Below are 19,234 nucleotides of genomic sequence, written 5' to 3' on the forward strand. Positions count from 1 at the left end.
CTTGTATACGCAGATACATGATAAGATTCTATCTGCAGCCACCACTAGGGGGAGCTCCCTGTATACAGAGATACATGATAAGATCCTATCTGCAGCCACCACTAGGGGGAGCTCCCTGTATACAGGGATACATGATAAGAATCTGTCTGCAGCCACCACTAGGGGGAGCTACCTGTATACAGAGGTACATGATAAGATCCTGTCTGTAGCCACCACTAGGGGGAGTTCCCTGTATACAGAGATACATGATAAGATTCAGTCTGCAGACACCACTAGGGGGAGCTACCTGTATACAGAGGTACATGAGAAGATTCTGTCTGTAGCCACCACTAGGGGGAGCTCCCTGTATACAGAGATACATGATAAGATTCTGTCTGCAGACACCACTAGGGGGAGCTCCCTGTATACAGAGGTACATGATAAGATCCTGTCTGCAGCCACCACTAGGGGGAGCTCCCTGTATACAGAGGTACATGATAAGATCCTTTCTGATGTCACCACTAGGGGGAGCTCTCTGTATACAGAGATACATGATAAGATTCTGTCTACAGTCACCACTAGGGGGAGCTCCCTGTATGCAGAGATACATGATAAGATTCTGTCTGCAGCCTCCACTAGAGGGAACTCCCTGTATACAGGGATACATGATAAGATTCTGTCTGCAGTCACCACTAGGGGGAGCTACCTGTATACAGAGGTACATGATAAGATCCTGTCTGCAGCCACCACTAGGGGGAGCACCCTATATACAGATACATGATAAGATCCTGACTGCAGCCACCAGTAGGGGACCACAATGCATATATTATGCAGTCGGCTCCCCCTAGTGGTGGTGCTGCAGACACTAGAACTTCATCATTTACTTCTATGCAGCAGCTTTTCTTTATCAGGAATACAAAGCTTTGAGTTTGACCTTAATAAAGATCTAATAAGAAACTAATCAGGACTGAATGCTGAAGCTAAAAATGACATGATGATAAAAGGTGGAGGTTCCCTGTAAGATCGCCTGCAGCGCTTGTCCCTCGACCTGGCCCAGCTTTCCACATGCCAGAAATGCTAAGAGTCTGTCACAACAATTTTCTTGGAGTGCAGCCTCATATACATAATATATGGCATCTGCAGCCGTGCGTTCCTGCTCGATCGTATATAATTCATCCAGATGTGATGCACATTAGGTTTGCATTATCGGAGCTGACATGTGTAGTGCTGCGCTCCGCTCCCAACCGGGGACTCTGCGCTCAGCGCGATGGATCGGCTTTCACTAATTGCTCTGCTTGTCTTTGTGTATCAATGAGCTTTCCCTGTGCAATACATTATTCAGTGGAGTATGGATTACCGGAGCCGTGCCGCGCTGCTCACCTCCCAGCAGGGTCTGGAAGTACATGTTCCCGCTGTAGGCTCCATAGCCTCGCTCCGTTCTAGCTCTCACCTGGAAGGAATAAATTGCCCCCGGGTTGAGTCCACCAACTGTTGCCGTGTTCGTTTCGCTGATCAGAGACAGAGATTCGCCCTCATCAGCCTGAGGACAGAAGACACAAGACACATGGAACAAGGTGTTTTATCATGGAGCTAAAATTACGTGCAACTTCTCGGAAAACACATTGGACTCATCCACACTGCTCCCGGTCACAGCAGATCCGTAAAAGACCATTATCCTGATCAACGGTCACCGGAGTTCTTCACAGCCCAACTCTGCTATCAATTAGTGACCGGAAGAGAAAAATATACTATTCACAGCCCAGCTCTGCTATCAATTAGTGAACGGAAGAGAAAAATGTAATCAGTCTTTATTAATATATATAATAAAATCATAATATTTAGTAGCAAAACACAGGAGAGCAATGATCGAATCACAGGGCCCACTGTCAGGTTTGGCGCTACTTGTTCGGTTCTGATATTTTGCGGTTTGCCCATGGCGATCACAGCACCCTACAAATCACAATGTAACCCCATTCAATATCAGGGGCACAGGACCCAGTGAAACCCCAGCCTAAGGCCACGTTCACACCTTCAGTATTTGGTCAGTATTTTACATCAGTATTTGTAAGCCAATACCAGGAGTGGGGCAAAAATGCAGAAGTGGTGACATGCTTCTAACGGAGATGGTTTAGTGGATCCTGCATTGAGCAGGAGGTTGGACACTAGGACCCTGGAGGTCCCCTCCAACTGTAACATTCTGTGATTCTATTATACTTTTCTTCTGATTGTTCCGCTCCTGATTTTGGCTTACAACAAATACTGATGGAAAATACTGAACAAATACTGAACGTGTGAACGTCGCCTTAAACTAGTAAGCCAGGTCAGAGCCAGACTAGTGGGACCAAGGATGAAATCGGATCCAATTGCAGATTAAAGCCAAGTTCTCACGGTGCATCTTTGATTCTGCGGATTTTCAGCAGCGTTTTTGCACCAATTAGCTCCATTTTGGTTACTTGTGAGTCTAAATTGCATTTTTTTTTTTTTAGTATCAAACTTTTGGAAATATAGTGCAAATAAAATAAAAGAATATAAACAATATATAAATGTAGCAAAGGACTAATAAATTCAATCTCCAGAATGGAACTTGTGGAGTGTTGCAATAGTGGGGTTCTAGTAGTGTAATATGGATAATCTGTTAAAATGGCCGGAAAATACAACATTAAATAAAGTTGTAAGAAAGAGGATAGATGGGAAAATCTAAAAATAGGAAAAATGAAAATGTAGATGAAAAAAAATCATCCTTGTCTCACTGATTCGTCCTTTGCATCTATAGTCACTAATTATAATGTAGCCAAAAATCAGCCATTCAGCCTCAGTTTACAATATCAGCATCAAATGTTAGAATTTATAATATTGTGGCGCCTTGCTGCGCATTGGTGCCACAGATCCCAGAGGGGTGCATGGACGGATTCCTCCACAAGAGGCCCTCATAGCACTCACACACCTCCACCTTCCACCTCAGACAACCAGAGGGAGCCCTGTAGGGATATAAAAAGGGAAGGTGGAGCTAGGCAGTTCAGTCAGTCTGTAAGGAAGTCAGTCTGGAGTCCACAGAGAGTGAAGTCTGTGAGAAAGTCAGTCCAGCCCAGACTCAGAGAGCTCAGTTAGTGAGCCTAAGGCGTGCCGACGCCGTAAGTGCGGTGAAGAGTAGCGAGGCCTACTGCCAGTGTGAAGCCTAGCGAGGGCCCCGAGCGAGGCCGAAGGCAAGTGGAATAAGCGAGCTACATAGGGGGCAGAGGAGCTTAACCAGCTCACCCCACAAGCATTTACCAGACACCGGGTCCGCGTCTGCAGGGATCCCTAAGGCCCAGCAGAAACAACCGGAACCCCTGGCGAACTACATGTCCCAGGAACACCAAAAGCTGACTGTCATTCCAGGGTCAGGAGTCACTGAGGCCCAAGAGACCCGGGAGTGTGATCTCCAACAGAAGGCCCTACCACCAGGTCAGCAGGTGCAAGACAGAGACCAAGTTAGGCCTAGCTCCAGGCAGGTCATAAACTTATCAGGAAAAGGCAAGAAACAGGAGGCCCCACACCCGCTCACTGGGGAGAGTCCTGAAATGCACCCTTCACCCTACAGTGCCCTGGATCGTGCCTGAAACACCACCCGTAAAGGTATTGAAGTGAACTGTTGTAAGTGTGCCTATTCTTCTTCTGACCCGGCTGGGTCCCATCTGTCCTGCATCCCTTCTCCTACGCTGCCCTGAGGCCCCGCTCCACCTGTGGGGAGCCACACCAACTAAGCTGCCTGACCACCGGCCTCAGAGGACTGTAGCAGCGCTGGTGATCCTCACCAGACACCACGGGTGGCGTCACGAACTTTCCCCTTTCCCAAACACCTTTTCCCCCATTATACTTTGCTTTTAAGAGTGACCCCAGGGTACGGCCCCAGGAGCCGGCCACCGCGGCATCCCCAAAACCAACAACGAGGCCCAGGCGCGAGTCGTCCCCATCCCCTGGGCGCATCAATATCATGTTTGAAGATTTTAAAGGCTTAAATATTGAATAATCAAGAGGCTTCCTAAACAGTCTGGATTGAAAACTCCAGAATTGCAAGTTAAATGACGCTTCTTTCTGCTACCACTAGGGGGAGCTCATTGCAAACATTTCTGAGATCAAGCAAGCTGTATAATTCTCAATCCAATGAGCTCCCCCTAGTGGTGACTGCAGGTAAATTTAATATAATACTGTGAGGAAGGAAACCAGAACTGGGAATTTTGGATGTAAAGAATTGAGTTAATGATACACTTTTCAGCCCTAAACCGTCTTCATCTACCCTTTAACACTAGAAATGATCAACCTTCTTGGACAATGGAACAGTAGGGAGTGGAGGCTTTCCCCATTCTCTAGCCTAGTAAAGCCCTCTTTATATGTCCTGCATTTGCCGGCAGGGATCCTGACCAGGCAGCACAGATCTCTCGTTTTCGGTCCCCGATTACTGGAAGTGTCGCTTTGCATTTGTGAACTAGATTGAAATCAAATTGTGCATGTAAGTAGCAGTTAACGATTCTTCTAATCTGGACTGTGTCCAATATGTGCCCTCTCATAAACTTCCTTATAACTCCCCGAAAGAAGAAGTTCCTGCCAGCAGTGACACAGAATATAGAAAATGTTTATCATCATGATACAGAATGTCCAGATAATACAAGACAAGCCACGCATCCAATGTCAGGTTACCAATATTTCACACACATGGTGGTTTCTAATTTAAGTACTTGCAATACCTTATTTTGGCCTGTAGGTGTCACTCTTGCCCCATGTTAAAGGCACATGCCATAGAAAAAGTAAGATATTCTAACTTCATCTGCAATGTTCAACCTTCTAGAACCTACAATTACACGATCTCTGCGGTTGAAAGCTTTGCAGAGAGCTGCATCTATTTATATGAAACATTCTATCATTCTGTTACTTTACTTTCTTTATACATCTTTACTTGTCATTCCATCTCTAGCCACATGGTGCGCTGTAGAGTTAGATGGAAATCTTGAAGAAAGGAGCTCATGCTGTATGTGTGATACCACAATGAATAGCACCACCTAGTGGAAAAAACATTGGAAATTGACTGACAATTTCTGCTCTGCAAACTGCAATTCATAGCGACCCTATCACTTTTTTTTCATATAGGTCTGATTTATTTTATCTGCTTTTGCCTGTTTCTCTGAACTTCCCTTCACTTCAGCCATCGTATTACATGATAAAATAATATTTGTTAATATAAACCAAAGAGAAGTGTGGAGACCTATATTAGAAACATTGCATGGGGATAATCCATATTCTGTCTATGTATCTTTCTCTTTTTCTAGTGGCATATCAAGGTGTGGGGACTGGGAGAGCATTTGCCCTGGATGCAGCCGGCAGGAAGGTGGTGCTGGCCCATCTGATACGGCGGTCCGTGGTGTCTTCCAGGTAGCTGGATTTTGCCACTTGTCAGAATGGGATTCGGCCAATCTCGAAGCTGGCTGTCAGATGCTGCATTCCTGTACTGATAGTGGATCTGGTAATTTTTGTACTGTTGGTGGTTCTTGTGATATATTTCTGTGCTGATGGTTGTTCTGGTACTGTATTCCAATACTGATGGTGGTTCTGGTGATGTATTCCTGTACTGATGGTAGTTCTGGTGCTGTGATGATATGCTGCTTATGGTTCAGTAATGTATATGTTCTGATGGTAGTTCTGGCGCTGTATTTCTGTACTGTTGGTGGATGTGATGTTGTGTTCCTGTAATGATGGTGGTTCTTGTGATTTCTGTAGTGTTGATGGTTCTGGTTATGTGTTTATCTACTGATTGTGGTTGTGATGCTGCATTCCTGCACTCTTTGTGGTTTTGGTGATGTATCCATGTACTGTTAGTGGTTCTTGTGATGTATTCATGTACTATTGGTTGTTCTGATCCTGTTCCCATGTAACAATCCTTAACTTGTCAGATAACGTGATACATGGCTATTAGTAAAGTATTGTGCCACTTGACAAGTTAAGGATTACTACATCTGTATTTGTGCTAGGAACGTTAATTATAACATTAAGCACTGCAGCATACCCAAGCCTAACAGCGTGTACTATACTCACTGTCAGGATTTGGCTCTGCTTGCCAGCGATCATCACGTGACCACTCATTTGTGATTTTCCTATTTCTGGTCACTAGCTTTTCTTCCTGCTTCTCTCAATGAAGCAGGGTTGTAGTTTTTCACGGAACATTGAGAGACTTAGGAAGAGCAACTAGTCGGGATGTGACTGTAATTATGCAAATCACAAAAGAGCGGTCACTTGATGACTATTCAAACCATGTGTATAGGAGGAGGCACCAAATTGAATTTTTGCCCCTTGGTGCAGGAAAACCTAGATTTACCTCTACTTTATCTAATATCTATCTTCACCTATAAGTCTATCTGTAGATCTAATATCATCCATATTCCGTCTATGTATCATTTCTATATCCAATATCTATATGTTTACCTCCATCTACATCTACTCTTATCTTCTTTCCATCTAGTAACCTGCACTTTCAGGAAAGCAAAGCATGCAAAGAAAAGGTAAGACATTTCCCTTGTGCACGTGTACGTATATTACTCTGCCCTTAGGCTTGTGCCCAGTTGGCCGGCCAGTCACTTCTCCATCGTGTCGGACTCATTGCTGTGTGCACGGACCCCGCGCTCTGCAGATGTCATGTCGGGTGCTGCAGTCACACGGCGTCAGGTACCTTTTCCTTGTAACGCAGCTGGTAATCCAGAATCTTCCCGTTTGGCTGTTCTGGTTCCGGCCAGGTTAACGTGATGCTCTGCATGGAGCGGCTCACCTGGTGGATGATGGGGACGGCAGACGGGACTGGAATGGAGACGATAAGATGTAAGTAGAGAACAGGGAAAGATATGGGGGTATAAATAGAGTGGAGAAGATGAGACAGAACATATTTCCCTGTGTATCAAAACCATACACAAAATGGTAATACAGAAACGCTGAGCTCCGCGCGGTGACATGTGACTGCGGGGAGGGCGACGCTTGGCCGGAGCTGTCACTTTGAATTTGGGTCACGGCATCACCGCCTCTTACGAGACCCCCGCACGCACAGTACAGAGAAAGCGTCACAAAGACAAATTCAATTAGAGTGCAAGGCCTGGGGGAGAGCGAGAAGAGACACCCAGACTGGCAAGTAGACATCCAAGGAAGAGGGAAGGAGCTGCCGATGTCACAACAGGTTGTCATAAACCCGAGCCGAGAAGGGAGACACGTACAGTACATGGAGAAAAATATGTGCCCCCCACTTCCGTCTACATACATAGACATTGATATGGAGAAAAGTATGTGCCCCCCACATCCATCTACATACACCCGCTCTGTAATGTTACGGGGTTTCTACTTCGTGGCTGAGTTGCGGCGGTTCCTTCCACTGCTTAGTAATATCACTCACAGGTGATGGGGGAAGATTCATGAAGAAGAAATGTCATGGACGGACTTGTAACCCCGTTGGCCCCTATTACAGGACCACGCTGGTATTAGGGAGCTCTAACACCACCGGCCGCTCTGTCACATGATGGGGGGCCGGAGGTTATACACTGGGGAAGTGAGGGGCAGGTGGTTATACACTGGGGGAGTGAGGGGCCGGAGGTTATACACCGTGATGCACAGGACTGAAGGAGAAACTGGAATTTAGTGATAAGAGTTTTAACCCTCTACTTTTCTCTATATACTGTTGGTGGTAGCAGCTATATACACATAAGATTTTTAATCAAGACTTTTAACAAAGTTGCTTCACTTTATACTTTGAATGCAGAAAAAAGAAAAAAAATAGTTGCAAAACTTTCCACATCCTTCATTTTAGTTATCTCCTTAAAACTAAGTCTCCATGGATTCCTAGCAGTAGAGCAGTCTTCTTCATTTGATATTTGACAGTTGTAGTAAATCTACAAGTCACACAGTATCAACTAGCATTGTGGCAATGCTGGATGCAAAAATGTGCACTCCCTTTTTTGTAATTATATTTCACTATCTAGCTCTAATTTTATGCTTTTTATCAATGATACAACCTGTTCCTCTCCAGTTGTAGTAGTCTCCACCCATCCATCTATCCTTTCATATTTCCATCCACCCATCCATCCATCCACCCATCCATACTTCCATTCTTCCATCCACCCATTCATCCACCATTCCATCTATCCATCCATCTGCCCATTCATCCGCCCATCCATCCATCCGCCCATTCACCCGCCCATCCATCCATCCGCCCATTCACCCGCCCATCCATCTGCCCATCCATCCCCCCACCCATCCATCCGTCCATTCATCCGCCCACCCATCCATCCGCCCATTCATCTGCCCACCCATCCTTCCATCCATCCACCCACCCACCCATCCATACTTCCATTCTTCCATCCACCCATCCATCCATCCACCATTCCATCCACCCATCTATCCATCCACCCACCCACCCACCCACCCATCCATCTGCCCATTCATCCACCCATCCATTCACCCATCCGTCCATTCTTCCATCCTCTCATCCATCCATCCATCTATGTTTCCTTCCATTCTTCCATCCATCCACCCAACCAACCATCCATCCCTCCTTCCTTTCATTCTTCCATCAATCCATCCTTCCATTCTTCCATCCATCCATCCTTCCATTCATCCATCCACCCATCCATCCATCCACTCATCCATCCATCCATTCATCCCTCCTTCCTTCCATTCTTCCATCCATCCATCCATCCATCCTTCCATTCTTCCATCCATCCATCCTTCCTTCTATTCATCCATCCATCCAACCTTCCTACCATTCTTCCATCCATCCATCCATCCAACCATCCACCCACCCATCCATTCACCCATCCTTCCATTCTTCCACCCACCCATCCATCCAACCAACAATCCATCCATCCATCCATCCATCCATCCATCCTTCTGTCAATCCATCCATCCTTCCTTCCTTCTATTCTTCCATCCATCCTTCTTTCCATTCTTCCATCCATCCATCCTTCCTTCCATCCATCCAGCCATCCATCCACTTATCCATCCATTCATCCCTCTTTCCTTCCATTCTTCCATCCATCCATCCTTCCATCTATCCATCCATGCTTCTCCTTCCTTCCTTCCATTCTTCCATCCATCCTTCTTTCCTTTCTTCCATCCCTCAATCCACCCATCCTTCCTTCCATTCTTCCATCCATCCATCCAACCAACAATCCATCCATCCACCCATCCATCCATCCACCTATCTATCCTTCTTTCCTTCCATTCTTCCATCCATCCTTCCATTCTTCCATCCATCCATCCATTCACCCATCCATCCACTCATCCATCCATTCATCCCTCCTTCCTTCCATTCTTCCATCCATCCATCCATCCATCCATCTATCCATCCATCCTTCTCCTTCCTTCCTTCCATTCTTCCATCCATCCTTCTTTCCATTCTTCCATTCATCCATCCCTCAATCCACCCATCCTTCCTTCCATTCTTCCATCCATCCATCCAACCAACAATCCATCCATCCACCCATCCACCCATCCGTCAATCCATCCATTAACCCTTCCTTCCTTCTATTCTTCCATCTATCTATCCATCAATCCATCCACCTATCCATCCTTCCTTCCTTCCATCCATCCATCCTTCCATCCTCCCACCCATCCATCCATCCATCTATCCACCCATCGGCTGAATATAATAAAAAGTTTAGTTTTTCTCAGGGAATATTTTTTTTTAACCTTTTTGTGGGGGAGGGAATGAACGAGCCCCCCATATTCTCAGTTTTACTGCAGCTAATCACAAGTGTGAACATATCACATACACAACAAGTCGGGGACGTGAGAAGGACTTTGCTGTTCTGCCCGGGGGATTTTCTCGCTTCAGCCAGGCGTGAATGTTCAGGGCTCCCATAATCATGGACTCAGTCACCAATAAGTAAAGGGCGGCAGAAAGAGTCGATAAATGTCTTCTCTGGGCCAAACTTGTCAGAGAAACCCCCTCCTCTCCCCGTATAAGACAATAAATATTTCAATTAGAAAATAAATAAAACAAGACAGAAAAATAAGTGTAGTCGTGTAAACTTTCTAAACTTTTTTCAAAAGCAAAAAATTAAGTTTGCAAATCGTCTTGATTGAAAACCTTCTCCCGTTTTGTGTTTTCAGCTCCTATGCAGACTGATGTGTTACTAAAAAGTTTGCAAAATTGAGTTGCTTTTGTTTAGATGCATTAGGAATGGTTAATTGCGCTAAATTGAGAGCATAATACTCTTAAAGGGGTCCTCCGAATCCTCAGTAATAAACTGGTACAAAAGTATTACACAGTTTTCCCTGAAATTAATGGGACGTCTGTTTGTTTTATGTAAGAAGAAGAAAGATCTGGATTTTTAGAAGACTTTGCACATTACTTCATATCCGTGAATATTTTTGTCCCCCATTCTTTACACTGCGGGCTGTATCCTTGGAATTAGACATGGATGTCAATGGTAGATTCACCACTCACCTGATTGACTGATGCTGACGTTCAGAGACACATATTTGTGGGGTTCCAAGCTCATCTCTGACACCTGATTAGTGGACTGCACCTCCAGGGTATAGGCCACTCCGGGCAGAAGTCCGGACACCTGGACCCTCGTCTGGGTGATTCCCACCTGTCCGGGCCTGAATGTCACTCCATCTCCACAGCGGAGGCAGCGTCCGATCACACACTCTTTACACGCCACCGAGTACATGATCTCCGTACGCCCCCCCATGTCTTTCGGGGTTCTCCACGTCAGGGACACAGCTCCGGGACCACTGACTTCATAATTCATGTCCCATGGAGCTGAGGGGGGTCCTAGAAATGGACAAATGAGATCAATATTTATGGAGGGTCCAAGTCATTCTCATTCTGCTATTACAACTCGCATTATGCTACTCTCTGAGATTGTCACCCAACTTTTCTAGAATCCAGAATGACATTGTTTTATTGGAGCGGGGGTCTGAGATGTGCAAAGATCTGAAGGGTGCGGGAGGGTCCTCTACTCCCCAAAAGTTAGGAAAAGTTCTACAACCCGGACCTTAAATGGGGTAGAGCATAAAAGAGATATGAGAGTAATGTGCTGGTGACTGTGGACAGTGGGGGTCCGGTGGGGGTCCGGTGGGGCCGGGAGCCGCCACTTAGAATTGATGACAGTTTACCTCACATCTTTATGGGGCTGCAATGGCTAATAAGGTCCACGACGGCTGTCACTGTTATCGGGATAATTATAACTGTCACTCAGTGGCTGTCATTATTATGGGGCATTGTGGCTTTCATTATTATGGGGCACTGTGGCTGTCATTATTATGGGGCATTGTGGCTGTCATTATTATGGGGCATTGTGGTTGTCGTTATTATGGGGCACTGTGGCTGTCATTATTATGGGGCATTGTGGCTGTCATTATTATGGGGCACTGTGGCTGTCATTATAATGGGGCACTGTGGCTGTCATTATTATGGGGCATTGTGGTTGTCGTTATTATGGGGCATTGTGGCTGTCGTTATTATGGGGCACTGTGGCTGTCGTTATTATGGGGCACTGTGGTTGTCATTATTATGGGGCACTGTGGCTGTCGTTATTATGGGACATTGTGGTTGTCATTATTATGGGGCATTGTGTCTGTCGTTATTATGGGACATTGTGGCTGTCATTATTATGGGGCACTGTGGCTGTCATTATTATGGGGCACTGTGGCTGTCATTATTATGGGGCATTGTGGTTGTCATTATTATGGGGCACTGTGGCTGTCATTATTATGGGGCACTGTGGCTGTCGTTATTATGGGACATTGTGGTTGTCATTATTATGGGGCATTGTGTCTGTCATTATTATGGGGCATTGTGGTTGTCGTTATTATGGGGCACTGTGGCTGTCATTATTATGGGGCATTGTGGTTGTCATTATTATGGGGCACTGTGGCTGTCATTATTATGGGGCACTGTGGCTGTCATTATTATGGGGCACTGTGGCTGTCATTATTATGGGGCACTGTGGCTGTCGTTATTATGGGACATTGTGGTTGTCATTATTATGGGGCATTGTGTCTGTCATTATTATGGGGCATTGTGTCTGTCATTATTATGGGGCATTGTGTCTGTCATTATTATGGGGCATTGTGGCTGTCATTATTATGGGGCATTGTGGTTGTCATTATTATGGGGCACTGTGGCTGTCATTATTATGGGGCATTGTGGCTGTCGTTATTATGGGGCACTGTGGCTGTCATTATTATGGGGCATTGTGGTTGTCATTATTATGGGGCACTGTAGCTGTCGTTATTATGGGGCATTGTGGCTGTCATTATTATGGGGCACTGTGGCTGTCATTATTATGGGGCATTGTGGTTGTCATTATTATGGGGCACTGTGGCTGTCGTTATTATGGGACATTGTGGTTGTCATTATTATGGGGCATTGTGTCTGTCGTTATTATGGGACATTGTGGTTGTCATTATTATGGGGCATTGTGTCTGTCATTATTATGGGGCATTGTGGTTGTCGTTATTATGGGGCACTGTGGCTGTCATTATTATGGGGCACTGTGGCTGTCGTTATTATGGGACATTGTGGTTGTCATTATTATGGGGCATTGTGTCTGTCATTATTATGGGGCATTGTGTCTGTCATTATTATGGGGCATTGTGTCTGTCATTATTATGGGGCATTGTGGCTGTCGTTATTATGGGGCATTGTGGCTGTCGTTATTATGGGGCATTGTGGCTGTCGTTATTATGGGGCATTGTGGCTGTCGTTATTATGGGGCATTGTGGCTGTCATTATTATGGGGCATTGTGGTTGTCGTTATTATGGGGCATTGTGGCTGTCATTATTATGGGGCACTGTAGTTGCCATTAAGGGGCGTTGTTGCTGATGTTATTATGGGACACTGGCTGTGGGGCATTGTGTGTGCTATTATTATGGAACACTGGGCTTGTCCCCAGCCATGATGAAGGGGACTAGGCGGGGGGATAATTTAGGGATATGAATATTTATACTCAGTACATTCACATGGGCGTATCTCACGTCCGGACATTATTGGTGGCAGCTGTGCAGAATCGCCCTTATGGTATTTCTCTAAAATAAGACTAAATGGCCAAAACAGTTCACAAAAACTTCAGTTTCTGCACTGGCCCTTTAAAGCTTTCTCCCCTAGGTGAAGGCCACCTGTGCCTGCCCCTATGATACAATCTCTCTGTGTGCAATTAATACAAATATCATTTTATAAGATCTGATATTATCACATTACTCACCAGTGCACGGAGCGGCCGGAGATTCCTCTGGGATGCGGTAAAATCCCTTATTACATGAGCAGCTGAAGGCGCCAGAAGTCGTTGTGTTGCTGTTGGTCGGGCAGACATGGCAGTGGGCAGTGGATGCATCTGGAGGACTATAAGTGCCAGGAGGACAGGCTGTTGAGATAGGTGAGATATTTAGGAATTTATGATCCGGAAAAAAAACAAAAACATATGTAGCAGAACTGAGTTTGTCTGAATGATGTTTCATGCTGATAATATATGTTACTGTCACTTTGTAACATTTTTTTGCAACAACCATTATAGCTCTGCTACATATGAAAAAAGTATCAATAGTCCTGCTTACAAACTCAGCTGCACTATTTCGGACAAGCTCAACTCAGCTGAGCTCTGCTGCATCAAGCCGATTTAAGCCTGCTATATCAGAAAAGCTCAGCACTTCTGTGTCATACCAGCTCGGCTCTGCTACACCTGAGCAGCCCAGTACTGGTTTATCTAAAATTTCATGTTTAAGGAAAAAATTTTTAGCTAAATGTATTTAGGGTTAAAAATCATTTTATCAATTGGGCTTTAAAAATTTTGCAGCATTTTCCAGGCTCTTTGTTTCCTGCACATTCAACTTTGATGTGGTCTGTGGTCATATATATCAGCAGAGAAGAGCTCACTGACAGATTCTTAATGAACTCATTCTGCAGCCAGCAATAGACGGTGCAACACAGAGGTTACAGAAGGCAAATGGTGTAACATTTTTAATGAAATTCAACTGCAAAAAAAGATTTTTAGTCAAAAATACATGCGAGGAATAAAAAATAATATCCCCAAAGGTTGAAAAGTCAACCCCGAAATGATGCAAAATCAGCCTTCCTTAATAAACTGACTCAACTCTGCTGCATCAGACAAATTCAGCTCCAGTACATTTGACACTTAGTTTCATATAAAAGTCGGCTCAGCTACATTGGACAATTTTAGAGCTGCCAGATCTAAAACCGCAATGTCTATTTCATTTCACAGTCGCTAATACCGCAGACAAACTCGGCACTGCTACATCTGAGAAGCTCGACACTGGTACATATGTCAAGTTCCAAAACTAAATGCAACTTCTAACTTTGTTCCCCCTATAGTTTCACCCCTGTTTGCTCCATTGGAAGGTTAGGCTTAACAGCACATGACAAACCCAGTTCAGCTGCTTCATATAAGCTCAACCATCCCACGGTGCTAGTTGATCACGTGTATATATTCTGGTGCGTTTGTTTTGGTAGCACAGTCAACTCTGCTATTTCAAGTAGCTTTGGATTCCTTTACCTAGCAAACTCAGCTCTGCAGTATCTCATTATTACATTGCAGAAAAAAGCTGAATTTTCAAAAAATGTTTTTAGCCGTTCCCGGAATTAGGATATGTTGGTAAATCGTGGTCTCAGGGTATTAATTTAATGTAAATAAGTGAGCAGTGCCAGGACGAGGCCGCCCGGGATTCCCTCTCTGCCTTGGCATTAATTAACGCTTTGTCTATGGAGCTTCCATGGATCCCAGAGATGGGTCAGGCAGAATCCTTCCATCTGAGTGATCCTGAATGACCAGGGGGCACTGCCCGCGCTAACTGTCTGCACTCAACAGCCTTTAATTATAGCAATTAGTACAAGGTTCAGTGCAACTCAATGCAAACTGTGAAACTTCTTGCTTATTCATTAGGCTTGTATTAACTGATTTTCTCCAAGGGAATTTTCATCAAGTCTCATACTACTGTGATTAGTCATTTTTAATGCATCTTTATAGCGATCAGAGCTCAGTTTATCTGATACAGCGCATCAAATCCCTTACATAGTAATAGAGTTAAATAATATTATTCCGTCTACCTGCAGCCACCACTAGGGGAAGCTCCTTCCATACAGAGATACATAATAAGATCTCATCTGTCTGCAGCCACCACTAGGGCGAGCTCCCTGTATACAGAGATACATGATAAGATTCTGTCTGCAGCCACCACTAGGGGGAGCTCCCTGTATACAGAGATGCATGATAAGATTCTATATGCAGCCACCTCTAGGGGGAGCTCCCTGTATACAGAGATACATGATAAAATCCTCTCTACAGCCACCACTAGGGGGAGCTCCCTGTATACAGAGATGCATGATAAGATTCTATATGCAGCCACTTCTAGGGGCAGCTCCCTGTATACAGAGATACATGATAACATTGTGGCTGCAGCCACCACTAGGGGGAGCTCCCTGTATACAGAGATACATGATATGATTCTGTCTGCAGCCACCACTAGGAGGAGTTCCCTGTATACAGAGATACATGATAAGATTCTGTCTGCAGTCACCACTAGGGGGAGCTCCCTGTATACAGAGATGCATGATAAGATCCTGTCTGCAGCCACCACTAGGGAGAGCTCCCTGTATACAGAGATACATGATGAGATTCTGTCTGCAGTCACCGCTAGGGGGAGCTCTCTATATACAGAGATACATGATAAGATTCTGTCTGCAGTCACCACTAGGGGGAGCTCCCTGTATACAGAGGTATATGATAAGATCCTGTCTACAGCCACCACTAGGGAGAGCTCCCTGTATACAGAGATACATGATGAGATTCTGTCTGCAGTCACCGCTAGGGGGAGCTCCCTGTATACAGAGATACATGATAAGATTTTGTCTGCAGCCACCACTAGGGGGAGCTCCCCGTATGCACAGATACATGATAAGATCCTATCTGCAGTCACCACTAGGGGGAGCTCCCTGTAAAGAGAGATACATGAGAACATTCTGTCTGCAGTCACCACTAGACGGAGCTTCCTGTATACAGAGATACATGATAAGATTCTATCTGCAGCCACCACTAGACGGAGCTTCCTGTATACAGAGATACATGATAAGATTCTGTCTGCAGCCACCTCTAGACTGAGCTTCCTGTATACAGAGATACATGATAAGATTCTGTCTGCAGCCACCACTAGAGGGAGCTCCCTGTATAGAGAGATACATGATACAATGCTGTCTGCCGCCACCACAAGGGGGAGCTCCCTGTATACAGAGATACATGAAAAGAACCTGTCTGCAGCCACCACTAGGGGGAGCTCCCTGTATACAGAGACACATGATAAGATTCTGTCTGCAGTCACCACTAGGGGGAGCTCCCTGTATAGAGACACTTGATAATATTCTGACTGCAGCCACCACTAGAGAGAGGTCCCTGTATTTAGAGATACATGATAAGATTCTGTCTGCAGTCATCAATAGGGGGAGCTCCCTGTATACAGAGATACAGTACATGATAATATTCTGTCTGCAGTCACCACTAGGGGGAGCTTCCTGTATACAGAAATGCGTGATAAGATCCTGTCTGCAGCCACCACTAAAGGGAGCTCCCTGTATACAGAGTGTTATGCACACGCCCGGACTGACTGGCGTGTGCGTGTTTAGTGATCCCACTGGACCATGAACCGGAGAGCGCCTGGAGGGGCGTAACTAAGTGTCTACCCGATCCGACCAAGGTCGCACGACGGCTAACGACGCCTGTGAACCAGGGAGGAACCGAGCAGAGGGACCAGGTGCGACTCCAGGTCAGACCCCGGACACGGCTGTAGACCCACAAAGGGGAATACAGGAACAGGCAGGTTAGAGCACAGGCTGGGTAGGGTCCAGTACAGACTAGGAGATGGGTTCTGAGCCGCAGATGTGGTAATCAAGCAGAGTAAAGCGAAACCGCAGGTGCAGTGGACAAGGCTGAGCAGAGCGAAACCGCAGGTGCGGTGGACAAGGCTTGGCAGAGCGAAACCGCAAGTGCGGTGGACAGGGCTGAGCAGAGCGAAACCGCAAGTGCGGTGGACAGGGTTGAGCAGAGCGAAACCACCGGTGCGGTGGACAGGGCTGAGCAAAGCGAAACCGCTGGTGCGGTGGACAGGACTGAGCAGAGCGAAACCGCAGATGCGGTGGACAAGGCTGAGCAGAGTGAAACCGCAGATGCGGTGGACAAGGCTGAGCAGAGCGAAACCGCAGTTGCGGTGAGCAAGGCTGAGCAGAGCGAAACCGAGGATGCGGTGGACAAGGCTAAGCAGAGCGAAACCGCAGGTGCGGTGGACAGGGCTGAGCAGAGCGAAACCGTAGATGCGGTGAACAAGGCTGAGCAGAGCGAAACCGCAGATGTGGTGGACAAGGCTAAGCAGAGCAAAACCGCAGATGCGGTGGACAAGGCTAAGCAGAGCGAAACTGCAGATGCGGTGGACAAGGCTAAGCAGAGCGAAACTGCAGATGCGGTGGACAAGGCTAAGCAGAGCGAAACCGCAGATGCGGTGGACAAGGCTGAGCAGTGCGAAACCGCAGATGCGGTGGACAAGGCTGAGCGGGCAGGAACCGCCGGAGCGGTAAGCAAGGCAGAGCAGAGATAAACAGCAAAAGCGGTGAGCAAAGACAGAGCAGAGGGGACAGGGCTCTGTTCACATGGAACAGACTGGAAGGGAAAGGCAGAACAGATGCACACAAGGTACTTGCAAAGAAGTAGCGAGTGGACTTCAAACTCACAAATGGAAGTACAGCGACAACGGGTAGGAGTTAGGTGCAGGTTCAGACTGCAGAAAAAGAGAGGAAACGAACATAGAGACAAAACAGGTAACAGGTTAGGAGACAGTTCAGACAGGAACTGTTACTGCAGCAAAATACAGGAACGAGCCTAGGTATAGCCAAGTGCTGGTTCAGACACTGCAGCAAAAGGGAGGAAACGGACATAGGGGCCAAACAGGTAACAGGTTAGGAGACAGTTCAGACAGGAACTGTACTGCAACGAAATACAGGAACGAGCCTAGATATAGCCAAGAGCTGGTTCAGACACTGCAGCAAAAGGGAGGAAACGGACATAGAAACAAAACAAAATAACAGGTTAGGAGACAGTTCAGACAGGAACTGTTACTGCAGCGAAATACAGGAACGAGCCTGGGTATACGGCCCCCAGAGGCAGAAACGAACAAGCTAGGAGCGTGTTCAGACAGGCCTGGAAATACAGCCTCCAGGAAGGCGGACAGGCAAGAAAAAACAGAACAGGACCTGGCACATTCAGAGTCAAGGAGCACACTGAATTTTAAAGTTGCTCAGGCCCCAGCTTGTATGTGGCGCTGGTTTAAATATCCAATGACTGACAGCAATAGGCTGAGGACGCATTAGGGGTGTGCCCACAGCAGCTACAAGAAACAGGAAGTGACCGGGCCGCCGCCCCAAGCAGCCAGAACAGAGGCAAGCAGACAGCATGGAAAGAAGCCAGGCTAGCGGACTGGACTGATGATCAAGTTTGCGATCTTGCATAGTGGGAGATGGTGCCCTATGCAAGAACGCCGCCAGGTATGTTACACAGAGACACATGATAAGATTCAGTCTGCAGTCACCACTAGGGGGAGCTCCCTGTATAGAGATACATGATAATATTCTGTCTGCAGCCATCACTAGGGGGAGCTTTCTGTATACAGAGATACATGATAAGATTCTGTCTGCAGCCACCACTAGGGGGAGCTCCCAGTATAGAGAGATACATGAGAACATTCTGTCTGCAGCCACCACTAGAGGGAGCTCCCTGTATACACAGATACATGATAAGATTCTGACTGCAGCCACTACTAGAGGGAGCTCCCTGTATAGAGAGATACATGATAAGATCCTGTCTGCGGCCACCACTAGAGGGAGCTCCCTGTATAGAGAGATACATGATAAGATCCTGTCTGCAGCCACTACTAGAGGGAGCTCCCTGTATACAGAGATACATGATAAGATCCTGTCTGCGGCCACCACTAGAGGGAGCTCCCTGTATAGAGAGATACATGATAAGATCCTGTCTGCAGCCACCACTAGAGGGAGCTCCCTGTATACAGAGATACATGATACGATCCTGTCTGCAGCCACCACTAGGGGGAGCTCCCTGCATACAGAGATACATGATAAGATTCTGTCTGCAGCCACCACTAGGGGGAGCTCCCTGTATACAGAGGTACATGATAAGATCCTGTCTGCAGCCACTGTGGCGCCCAGCTGCGCTTGGTACCACA

The 19,234-nt window shown here is 46.3% G+C and overlaps 1 protein-coding gene across 1 annotated transcript in view; it reads right to left on the reverse strand.

The window, feature by feature from the left end:
* Window positions 1-19,234, reverse strand: part of LOC141271581 (ephrin type-B receptor 5-like) — a gene marked incomplete at its 5' end in the record, with an annotated part of 64,552 nt that overhangs the window by 12,791 nt on the left and 32,527 nt on the right. Inside the window, 4 exons of the mRNA XM_073681625.1 lie at window positions 1,360-1,519; window positions 6,677-6,801; window positions 10,436-10,768; window positions 13,204-13,362. Coding sequence (XP_073537726.1) covers window positions 1,360-1,519; window positions 6,677-6,801; window positions 10,436-10,768; window positions 13,204-13,362 — 777 coding nt within the window. The remainder of the gene's footprint in view (window positions 1-1,359; window positions 1,520-6,676; window positions 6,802-10,435; window positions 10,769-13,203; window positions 13,363-19,234) is intronic.

This window comes from Phyllobates terribilis, unplaced genomic scaffold, assembly GCF_046119375.1.
Source record: "Phyllobates terribilis strain yellow unplaced genomic scaffold, ASM4611937v1 Scaffold_5__5_contigs__length_657084704, whole genome shotgun sequence".
In the NCBI taxonomy this organism is placed as follows: Eukaryota; Metazoa; Chordata; class Amphibia; order Anura; family Dendrobatidae; genus Phyllobates; species Phyllobates terribilis.